Source organism: Balaenoptera borealis (assembly GCF_965194805.1).
Source record: "Balaenoptera borealis genome assembly, chromosome: 13".
NCBI lineage: Eukaryota > Metazoa > Chordata > Mammalia > Artiodactyla > Balaenopteridae > Balaenoptera > Balaenoptera borealis.
The window spans coordinates 96,745,299-96,756,927 of NC_138870.1; the positions used below are offsets into that span (position 1 = coordinate 96,745,299).

The 11,629-nt window shown below is 53.6% G+C and overlaps 1 protein-coding gene across 2 annotated transcripts; it reads left to right on the forward strand.

Moving 5' to 3' along the window:
• The first annotated feature begins 3,581 nt into the window (after window positions 1–3,581).
• Window positions 3,582–7,514, forward strand: LOC309608683 (DNA dC->dU-editing enzyme APOBEC-3G-like). 2 transcript variants are annotated; one of them, XM_082348984.1, is made up of 5 exons: window positions 3,582–4,494; window positions 4,802–4,946; window positions 6,069–6,348; window positions 6,786–6,901; window positions 7,174–7,514. In XM_082348984.1, the coding sequence occupies exons 1-5, from the start codon at window positions 4,466–4,468 to the stop codon at window positions 7,186–7,188; spliced, it is 585 nt and encodes a 194-aa protein (XP_082205110.1). In that variant the 5' UTR covers window positions 3,582–4,465; the 3' UTR covers window positions 7,189–7,514. The 2 variants fall into 2 exon arrangements, with proteins under 2 accessions (XP_082205110.1, XP_082205109.1); XM_082348983.1 differs by having other exon boundaries at window positions 6,786–7,514.
• Window positions 7,515–11,629: the final 4,115 nt, after the last annotated feature.

The window sequence follows — 11,629 nt, forward strand, 5'->3', positions numbered from 1 at the left end:
CAGCCCCCGTTTCTGTGGCAGGTGGTTTCTGGGTGAGGTGGCCTCGGCCCCACCCCGCTTGTCCTCCCTCCTCCCTGTCTGAGGCCTTCCTGCCTGCCTGCTCCTCCCTCTGGGCATCCCCAGCCCTGGCGCCCCACCCTCTCCTCTCTCCAGGTCTTTCTCTCTGGGTCTGGTCCTGCTCCAGCCGTACCCCTCATCTGAAGCCCCACCCAGACTCCTGGGCAGACGCTCCTTCCCGAGGTTCCTCCTGCCTCCTCCGTGTCTGAGCAGCTGCGTTAGTCTTTCTATGGGGATGCCTCAGAGTCAGGAGGACTTGACCCTGGGTCTGGCCCCCTTCATGCTCAGGGACCTTGGACAGGACTTCACCTCTGGGCCTTGGGATCCTCCCCTGAAACACCGAGGCAAAGACAGTGAAACACGGAGGCAAGGACAGTGAAACACGGAGGCAAGAACAGTGACCGACCGTGGTAGCTGTTGTGACGGTTAAATGACCATGTGAGTGTCTTAAGACATCGTCTGAAATAGCTATTACTCAACAAATTGTGATGTTATTATTTTTAAGAAAAGGAGAGGAACTCCCTCCTTCAGCGTATCACTCAATCCACAAATAATCCACCCGGCCTCCTACGTTCTGGCTTACACCACGTGCAACTGGCCACCAGGGGACGCGGTGCACAGGGAGCCTCCGCAGAGCGGTCAGACTGAGACCCAGGACAGGGCCAGTTCCTGGGGAAGGAGCCTGGCAAGGGACGGGTGTCCAGGGCTGTGCCCAGAAAGAGGGGCGGGGAAGAGGAGCAGCCCCCAGGAGGCTTACGGCCCTGGAGCAGGAGGCTCGGGGAGCAGACACGGACCGCAGTGCTGGGACCACAGAGGACTCGGGCCTGGCTCAGCTGTGCCTGTCCCAGGGCCTTCTGCACTGCTTCCTGCCTGGGACTGATGGCTTATTTGCTTGGTTACAGCTGATGGTCCCACCTCAGGATGTCCTGTGGGACCTCAGGTACCACATATATGACAAAGATCAGGCCTGGCACACAACTGTGCCTGAGCAGACAGAGCTAACCATGGTCCTGACCCACAAGGAACACAAACACACACACACACACACAGAGCGACTTGACGAAAAGGAAACCGATTCGAGTTCCCCAGACACACCCAAACTATCTCAGCTCTGACGAAGATCAGAGGATGTCGACACTTCCCAAGCGTGGTTTGTGGGAAGAAACTCATCATCAAATCTGCTCCTTTGGTTTTGGTTTCTGGGCTCCAACAGCAGCCCCTCCTCCCCGTCTCCCCACTCCATTCCTTGAAGTGACCCCAAAATCCACAAAGTATACGCCCTCTGGGCAAAGAGTGCAACCTCAGTGGACAGGTTGAAGGGCCCCCACCCCGGGCTGTCAGAGGGCAGGTTCCTGGCAGACCTGCCTCCATCACCCCAGGGCCCCCATTCCCAGGGGCCCATCTCCCCAGGCCCTGGTCTCAGAGTTTCGCCTATGACACAGGGACCCTGAGGTGCTGGGGACACGACACAGCCTGGGGACACTGCGGAGAGCCAGGCTGGGCACAGGCAGCCTGTCCTCCATCCTGCTCTAGGGAGCAAGGGGCACCCTCAGGAGGGCAGAGCTGGGACCTTGCACAGAGCAGCCTGGCCAGGACTCTAGAAACTTCAGGATCATTCACTCCAGTCCCTGAGGCACTCAGGCTGAGCAGCCCGGCCCCCTTCCCCAGGGTCCTTTGGCCCTGTCTGTCTCTCTGACCCCAGTCTGGGCTCCCCCGGGGGAATCCAGCCCTGTTCCCAGTTTTCCTGATGGGGGAACGGGGGAACGGGGCATATCCCAGCACAGTCTGCACGTGCTCAGAGGGCCACTCTCCCCACACGCACCCTCCCTCACTGGGGGGACCTAGGTCCTGTTTTCCCTTCTGGGACCTTCCCACACTTTGGTGGAGAACTCCAGCAGGGTGTAGGAATTTCCCCACCTTTTTACTCTACGTGACAGAGGCAGACATGGGGGAGGGGCTGTCATTCCCCAGAAAGGACAGGACCTCTTTTCTTCTTTCTTCTTACCTGCTGGACTGAGGTGAGCTGCACGCTTTCATCTTATCATCACATCAGTGGTGTTTGGCGCTACTTTTGGACCCAGAGTTCATCACTAGGTTCTATTGATGCCTTTACCAAACCATGTCTTCCCTGGCCTCAGGGAGACGGGTCCTTGGGCCCCTGCTGCCCTGAGGGCCTCGGGCTTTGGGGAGGGCATGTGGGAAGACGCTGGGGCAGGAGGAGAAGAGGGGGTGAGTCCCACCCAGATCTGAGTTAGCAACTCCTCATCCTCTCGTCCCTTCTCGCTGTGACTCAGGTGACTCAAGACTTAAAACGTTTGGGAGAAGGTCAAACATTGTCACATGTGATGTCCCTCTAACCTTCACAGACCATGGATTCTCTTAGCCGCCTGTGTGCTGGTCCATCGCTGCCACACGGACCCCCCAGATGTGGAGACAAGCTGCTAGGCTGGCTTGTCTGCATTGAAGAGGGACAGCCGGGAATCAGCAGGGAGCAGAAGGTCCAGGGGTGACTGGCCAGGCTGGGGTATGGGGAGTGGGGAAGGAGGAGGTGTTGGAGAACATTCCAGAAGAGGACACCTCAGAGCTACTGGATGAGGAGCTAGACTGGCGGGGAAACCTCCCCTGGAGATGTGGGCACATCTCCCTGCAGTGGAGCCCCTTCCTTGGTCTCCCCACAAAATGCTCCAGCACAGCCTTGAGGGGCAAGCGATGCAGGGCTGAGCCCAGTGAGATCTGGTGCTCCGGCTGCTGGAACCAGCTGGCAAGGGGCGGGGCAGGCTCAGGGGCTCAGTACTCCAAGGGTGCCCCACGGCACAGGTGCTTAGCAGCTGGAGCCCCAGACTCCTCAGGTTACCCTCGGCCCCCAGCACCGGGCTTCCTGCTCCAGAGACCCTCCCTCAGAAATCTATGGGGACACAGGGGAACCAGAAGAACTTAGTGGGTTGAGTGACGAGGAGACTCTGTAGGGGTGCGGGAGGAGAGCTTGGTCTGGATCAGGACCACATCCCCCCTCCCTGGAAGGCAAGAGCTGGGGGATGGTTCTGGGGAGATTCTCAGGGACCCCAGCCGGGTCTCTGTAACCCCGGTCCTCGTAGAGACCCCGTCTCCTGCTCAGGAGGAATGGAGGCTGCTGGGTGTGCAGACTGTGACCCGGGAAGTGTGGGCGCTGCTCAGGACACCCCACACCCCAGGGCCGTTCTCACCCAGAAACCACCTGCCACAAAGATGGGGGCTGAGCCACCACCCGGAGGACAGTGTCTGCTCTCCAGGGCACCAGGTCTAGAGGACAGAGGGGACAGAGGGGCCCCAGCCCAGGGTGGGGGCGGGGCGGAGGGCGCCCTCCATGAGGAGGAGCACCCGCCCGAGAAGGAGGGGGACACCGTGCTGAGTTTCCTCCCTGAGGATGTGGGTCAGCAGCCTGGTCCCCAGTGCAGGCGGCCAGGCTGGGCCTCGGGGCGGGGCGGGCGGGTAGCCAGCTCCCCTGGGAGGAGCGCTGGGCCAGGGCAGGGGCTCTAAGAGGAGCAGGATGGGGAGTCAGTGGGACAGGGGGCAGCCCCTCAGGGACAAACAGGGCCAGCTAGGGCCAGGGTCACACTTGGGGCTGGAAGACACAGTCCCCACATTCCTCGGGCCTGGAGGGGGACAGGGAGAGCCTGGGCGGCCACGCTTTCTGAGGCCGAAGTACGTCCCACAGCCATGTGTCCCTGTGTGGTCCTGGTCCAGCCTGGCCCCTCCGGGAGCCTTTCTCTTCTCCTCTGTGTAACGGGGTGAAAATGCTCCATGTCCAGTCTGCTGGCCTTGCACGGGGGGCTCCTAAGGAGAGCTCGGCCCAGGTTTCTCCCCCGCCCTTCCCTTCTCCAAGGATGAAGGCGGTTGCCTGCCTGTCCGAGCAGCTTCTCCCCTCCCCAGAGAGCGCCCCGCAGGTCCCTCAGCCCAGCGGGCCCCAGGGAGCCAGCGCCAGGCCACGGCCCGTGCTGGCTGCTGCAGGAGACTCAGCGATGGGCCGCCATGGAGCTTGTCCTCCAGGGTACGGACACCTGTCCTTTCGTCTGTCCCCTCACCGCCTGCCTTGCTGGTCCCTGCTGCCCAGATGACCGCACCCTCCCAGACCTCACTGGCCCAGGGTCAGTCCTGGTGGCATCCAAGTCGGGCCCTTGTCAGAACAGGGAAATGGAAACTTAAACTTCTCCGTGAGGGTATGGCGTTTGGGCAGAGAAGTTCATAGGTGTCATGAGTGGCCAGAGTTCAGGAAGGGGTGAGGCCCAACTCTGCTGACACAGTGGTTTCCAGGCGCTCTGATTGTATATAAGGCTCCTGGTGCTTGAAGAGCTTCAGGGAGGGGACCACAGGCTGTGACCGAGAACAGAAACTGAAGACTCAGAGCCAGGCACGGTGAAGAAACTGACTCATGGAGGCCAGCACAGCGCCCAGCACCAGGTACCACGCTACAGGGGAGCAGGGCAGCGGGAGCTAGGACAGGGGCGGGATGGTGGGGAGAGGCCGTGACCCAGTCCGACTTCGAGCAGAGGGCCAGGTCTTCATTGAGGCTCTGAGCATCTTGCATTGCTCCTGGGGGGAGACCCTGAATTCCCTGGGAGCCCCCAGCAGGGGTCAGAGGGGGAGGACTCATGGCTCCAGCAGAGATGTGGGGTGCAGAAGGAAGGGGTGTGCGGGGAGGGGAGGAGCGCCGGGCAGTCCCAGAAGGAGCCCCGTGTCTTCGGGCTTCTCCCGCCTTTGACCGTAGATGCCTGTTGGATGAAAACACCTTCACTGAGAACTTCATGAATCAGATAAGGGTTCGTAAGACCTACCTGTGCTACAAGGTGGAGATCCTGGATGGTGACGCTTGGGTCCCTCTGGACGAGAACAAGGGCTTCGTGCACAACAAGGTGACTGACCCAGCCTGCCCTCAGCAGGCAGGGCCTCCCTATCGAGGGACACACAGGGTAGAAGGTTGTCAGTTGCACACAGGCTGTCCCACAAGCTCTCTCACCTCTGGTCCTGCTGTTGCTACCACTGCTCTGCTTGGAATCAGGTGAGGACTCTTGCTGTGTGATTGGCAGCTTTGAGCTACATGTCAGAAGCCAGTCACAGCAATCCAGGGCCTGGCACCTCCAGCTCAATGTCACCCCAGGCTCTAGGACTCTGCTACTCCTCTCCTGCTGTGCCCCTGGGGAGGGGTTGGGACAGAGGGAAAGGCATCTGGACAAGGGGCCAGGTTCTTCCCCGGATTCTGCCCGGGGGAAGACTCTAGCTAGAGAGCCCAACTTCTTCCTCAGTCACTATGGACTTAGGCGGGCCCGGCAGGACCCCTGCCCACTGCTTGAGAGATCTTGCCAAGGGCGCTGATCCCTGCAACCCCACTGCCAGCTGTCCTTAGCCCAAGGACGCCCCTCAGCCTTGGGCTCAGCACAGGGTGAGGCCCAGAGTAGAAGCTTGTAGAAGTTTTGGTGCACATGTGGGGTGGGGTAGAGGAGGAGCTGGAGAGCAGGGTGAATCGCTCCAGGGAGGAAACACCCACTTCCATGGCAGGAGGCCAGCGTGGGAGCTCCCCTGGCCTCCTCTCTGCAGGGCTGGACTAGGTGAGGCTCCTGAAGGCCCTACCTCGGGCACAAAAATAAGAGGTGCTCCAGAAAACTCAGAAATCAAGATGAGTAATATTTTAAAGCAATAGTTTAAAAATCAAAATTAACGCAATTCTATGATGAACGAAACATCAACATTTGCATGAAGACTGATCAATTTCAGTGCTGTGCAGAGCCACAGGGAGCCGAGGGCCAATAACAAGGCACCACTGCTCACCGAGCTCTTTGTAAAACACTGATACTGTGTCTCTCATGGAGTTTTGCGTTACTTTGGATCATGTAAATGCTGCATTGAAATATCATTCACTTGGTGCTGAGGCTTGCCCCCGCTCTAGTTTAGCGCTGGAGGCCAGTGCCTCACCCACTTGCCTACTCTGGCCTCGTCCTCCCCCCAACCCCGTCCACTTTTCTTCCTCTTCTATGTAGGGTGCTAACCAACCAGGGCAGCCCTGCCATGCGGAGCTCTACTTCCTGGACCGGATCCGTTCTTGGAATCTGGACCGGGGGCTGCACTACAGGCTCACCTGTTTCATCTCCTGGACCCCCTGTCATACCTGTGCCCAGAACCTGGCTACATTCCTGGGGGAGAACAGCCACGTGAGCCTGCGCATCTTCGCCTCCCGCATCTACAGCCTCCCCGGTTACGGGGCTGGGCTGCGCACACTGCAGGCGGCTGGGGCCCAAATCGCCATCATGACCTCTAAGGGTCAGCATGGGTCTCCTGGGGGCGGGGCGGTGGCAGGGAGAGGCCTGCGGGAAGTTGCTAGAAAGGGGTGGGAAGGGTGGGAATCCCTGGTGGAGAGGCCTTTGTGTGCTGCCTGAGAGGTGACGCTAGACTCTGGAAGGAGTCTATGGGAAGAGAGAGTTCAGGGGAGCAGAGCTGGTTCGGGGAGGGGAAGAAGGGGGGTGGGTGGATATGCAAGAAGGACTGGGGGACTTCCAGAAAGAAGGAGAATTGGGCTGGCTCAAATTCCAGTTGCAAGAAAGAGTTGGAGGGGTAAGCTATTGAGTCCCCAGGAGGAAAGAGAGACGAGGAAGTGAAATTATGACGGGGAAAGTCTGTCCCGAAGAGTCAGTTCAGCCCTGTGGCCCCAACCCTTCCCCAGACTGGAACTCACCTTTCTCTCCCCTGTTCCATCTCAGAGTTTGAGCACTGCTGGGAAACCTTTGTGGACCACCAGGGAAGACCCTTTCAGCCCTGGGATGACCTGGAAGTAGTGAGTCAACATCTATGTGAGAAGCTGCAGGCGATTCTCCAGGTGAGGATTCCTCCCTGCTGCTTCCCTGGACCTCCTCCGTCCTCTCCTCTCCTCTCCTCTCCCTGTGCCTTTTTCCTCCTCTCAGAGCCTCCTTTGCGTGACCTGCTCCCTCCTGGGGCGCCAGCTCCATCCTTTCCTTCCTTTCTCATGTGGTCCCTCTACTTTCTCACTTGCTGTGTCCCTCCTTCCTTCCCCATCTTTGTAACACTCCCCAGACCTCCTCTCGGTTTTTGTTTCATCTTCCACTGTCTCACTCCCTGCTCCCGTCCTAGACGCAGCAAAACTGAAGGATGGACGTCAGCCTCTCTAAAGAAGTCAGGAGACCTCTGCTGAACAGCAGAAAAAAACAGTTTCTTTTGAGAAATATAAACATGCCATTTGCTACCCTCTCCAGATTGATCCAAAGAAACCAGTGAAAGGCAAATGGCTCATAAGAAATAGTTTTAAAAAAAAAACAATCTGGGTAGATTTACTTTTCATTCAAACCTATATTATGATCCAAATCTACATCAGTAAGATTCTATTCAATATTATCAGAATAGTTTTCGATTTTTAGAGAAATGGATATTTTAATTGATTTTAAATCCAGAGCAATAAAATGAAATATTAAGAATCTTCCACGAAATTTTTTTCCTCAGTAAATGTATCATGAACTACAAGCAGTTTATTAAAAGTTACAAACATGCAGATGCCTTTCTCTTTTGTAGTGGATCTGATTCATGGTGGAGTGGAGGTATAGTGGTCACACTAATTCCTGCTGGAGTGAGTAAAAATCAGCTAAATCTTGTAGGAGGGGAATCTAGGATTCAAAAATCTACAGTATACACTAATGATGAAAAATCTGAAAGTGAAATTAAGAAAACACTCCCATTTACCACTGCAACAAAAAGAATAAATATCTAGGAATAAACCTACCTAAGGAGACAAAAGACCTGTGTGCAGAAAATTTTAAGACACTGATGAAATAAAGATGATACAAATAGATGGAGAGGTATACCATGTTCTTGGATTGTAAGAAACAACATTGTGAAAATGACTATACTACCCAAAGCAATCTACAGATCCAGTGCAATCCCTATCAAACTACCACTGGCATTTTTCACAGAACTAGAACAAAAAATCTCACAATTTGTATGGAAACACAAAAGACCCTGAATAGCCAAAGCAATCTTGAGAAAGAAAAACGGAACTGGAGGAATCAGGCTCCCTGACTTCAGACTATACTGCAAAGCTACAGTAATCAAGACAGTATGGTACTGGCACAAAAACAGACATATAGATCAATGGAACAGGATAGAAAGCCCAGAGATAAACCCACGCACATATGGTCACCTTATCTTTGATAAAGGAGACAAGAATATACAGTGGAGAAAAGACAGCCTCTTCAATAAGTGGTGCTGGGAAAACTGGACAGCTACATGTAAAAGAATGAATTTAGAACACTCCCTAACACCATACACAAAAATAAACTCAAAATGGATTAAAGACCTAAATGTAAGGCCAGACACTATTAAACTCTTAGAGGAAAACATAGGCAGAACACTCCACGGCATAAATCACAGCAAGATTCTTTTTGACCCACCTCCTAGAGAAATGGAAATAAGAACACAAATAAACAAATGGGACCTAATGAAACTTCAAAGCTTTTGCACAGCAAAGGAAACCATAAACAAGACCAAAAGACAACCCTCAGAATGGGAGAAAATATTTGCAAATGAAGCAACTGACAAAGGATTAATTTCCAAAATTTACAAGCAGCTCATGCAGCTCAATATCAAAAAAACAAACAATGCAATCCAAAAATGGGCAGAAGTCCTAAATAGACATTTCTCCAAAGAAGATATACAGATTGCCAACAAACACATGAAAGAATGCTCAACATCATTAATCATTAGAGAAATGCAAATCAAAACTACAGTGAGATATCATCTCACACCGGTCAGAAAGGCCATCATCAAAAAATCCACAAACAATAAATGCTGGAGAGGGTGTGGAGAAAAGGGAACCCTCTTGCACTGTTGATGGGAATGTAAATTGATACAGCCACTATGGAGAACAGTATGGAGGTTCCTTAAAAAACTACAAATAGAACTACCATACGACCCAGCAATCCCACTACTGGGCATATACCCTGAGAAAACCATAATTCAAAAAGAGTCAAGTACCACAACGTTCATTGCAGCTCTATTTACAATAGCCAGGACATGGAAGCAACCTAAGTGTCCATCAACAGATGAATGGATAAAGAAGATGTGGCACATATATACAATGGAATATTACTCAGCCATATAAAAGAAACGAAATTGAGTTATTTGTAGTGAGGTGGATGGACCTAGAGTCTGTCATAGAGAGTGAAGTAAGTCAGAAGGAGAAAAACAAATACCATATGCTAACACATATATATGGAATCTAAGAAAAAAAAATGGTCATGAAGAACCTACGGGCAAGATGGGAATAAAGACACAGACCTACTAGAGAATGGACTTGAGGATATGGGGAGGGGGGAAGGGTAAACTGGGACAAAGTGAGAGAGTGGCATGGACATATATACACTACCAAATGTAAAATAGATAGCTAGTGGGAAGCAGCCGCGTAGCACAGGGAGATCAGCTCGGTGCTTTGTGACCACCTAGAAGGGTGGGATGGGGGGGTGGGAGGGAGGGAGATGCAAGAGGGAAGAGATATGAGGATATATGTATATGTATAACTGATTCATTTTGTTATAAAGCAGAAACTAACACACCATTGTAAAGCAATTAGACTCCAATAAAGATGTTAAAAAAAAAATCTACAGTCATTGACAATCTATCACCCTGCCAACAATACTGTTTTGAAATGACAGACCATGCGATAAGAGAAGAGAAAGAATGAGTCTAAATACTGGAAGGGAAATTTCAAATCAGCAGTCAGGTGAACACCAGGAATTACTTCAGCCCCACACCACTCCTAATTCTACTGCCCTGTAGGAGAAGCCAGAGGGAGGTGCTTTCCTGCACAGATGATGAACTGGCCCCTGCACAGTACATAGACCCAAGCAGGACCCATCTCAGGCACTAGATTTCTCTCCTGCCACTGATTCTGTCGGGCCTGAATTGAGCTGAGTCAGCCCCCGGCGGCTGGTTGTCCTGCACAGGCGTCCAGACAGCGAAGTCTCCCCAGGTCTCTCTTCACAGACTTCTGCTCACATGTCAGGGGCCCAAACTGTGTCACAACCTCACATAATGACTGTGAGGGGCTGGGAGTGGAATCATTTGGTTTGAGACCTGAAGGGATAGAAAATAAGGGAGAGATGATGATGATGGCCAAGGAGGGAGGAAGGGACTAAGTCAGGGAGGGCTGGCACCCCGGAGGGAAGGACTGATAGAACAGTGTGACCCAGAAGGGGGAGGAGGATGGGGAGGAGGAGGGGAGGGGAAGGGGGAGGGGATGGGAGAGGAGGAGAGAGGAAAGGAGAGGAGAAGAGCAAAGCAGGGCCAAGGGCCAAGGGTGGAAGGACAAGGGGCCTAAGGACAGGATGCTGGGATGGAGGACGGTGGGCAGAGACAGAGCTACCTGGAGGGGCTAGAAGTCAGGCTTGTTTCACAGAAGAAGCCATGTGGGGAGGGTAGGATGGTCCAGGCCTGGCTCAGCTGCTCAGCGATGCTGTCAAGAAACAGCCTGCTGTTCCTGCTCCCCAATCTCAGCTCTCGGCACTTGTCTCCTCAGGGCCTCAGATGGCTGCCCACCTCCAGACATCACATCTCATTCCAGAGGGGAAGAAAGAGGATGGGACAAACCCCAGAACTTCAGAGCCTGTACATCTTTTTAATGGATACTAGCAGTGTCCTACCGTGAGAAGGGGCTGATGGGAAAACTCACAGATCGCACTTTCTGTTGGTGTTTCACTTGACCCAGTTTGGGCTGCAGAGGGGAAAAGATCGGCTCTTGGGCTCCTCACCTGGAACATATGGAGAATAATAGTGACTGACTGAGGGCTGTTGTGCAGTTAAACGTCAAGTACTTAGGACGATTTGACATAGTTATTCTTCAACAGATGATGATGCTACTATAAAAAAGAGGAGAAATCACTCATTTAATAAATCACTCAATCCACAAATAATCCAGTCTTCCGGCACATTCTGGCTCACACCGCGTGCAGCCAGGTGCCCAGAGAGACGTGGCGGACAGCACTGGGGGCCTCAGCAGCAGAGCGGTTTTGGCCGAGACCCAGGCCAGGCCAGCTCCTGCTCTTGAGCCTCTCAGTGTCGCCGATGGGGCCTCACCTCCTCCTCCGGGGGTCTCCTCCTCTGACCCCTGGGGGCTCCTCCCGCACTCCTGACTCGATGTCTGGGCCTGGCCTCTTTTGATGGGTCCCAGCTGTGTTCTCAGCTGATGCCCTCATTTCTGTGTCTCCTGCCCCCTCCTGCTGCAGGTGTGCCAGGGAGTCTGCAAGTCCCCAGAGACGAAGGAGTCACGCCCACGGGAGGGAGGATGGACAGAGAGGGGACCCCTTTCACTTGTCTTTATTTTATGTTTAACAGTAATTAATTAATTAATTAATTTGGCTGCATTGGGCCTTAGTTGCGGCACTTGGGATCTTTTAGTTGTGGCATGCAGGCTCTTAGTTGCAGCATGCTGGATCTAGTTCCCTGACCAGGGATTGAACCTGGGCCCCCTGCAATGGGAGCATGGAGTCTTAGTCACTGGACCACCAGGGAAGTCCCTCACTTGGCTTTAAATGAACAGCTA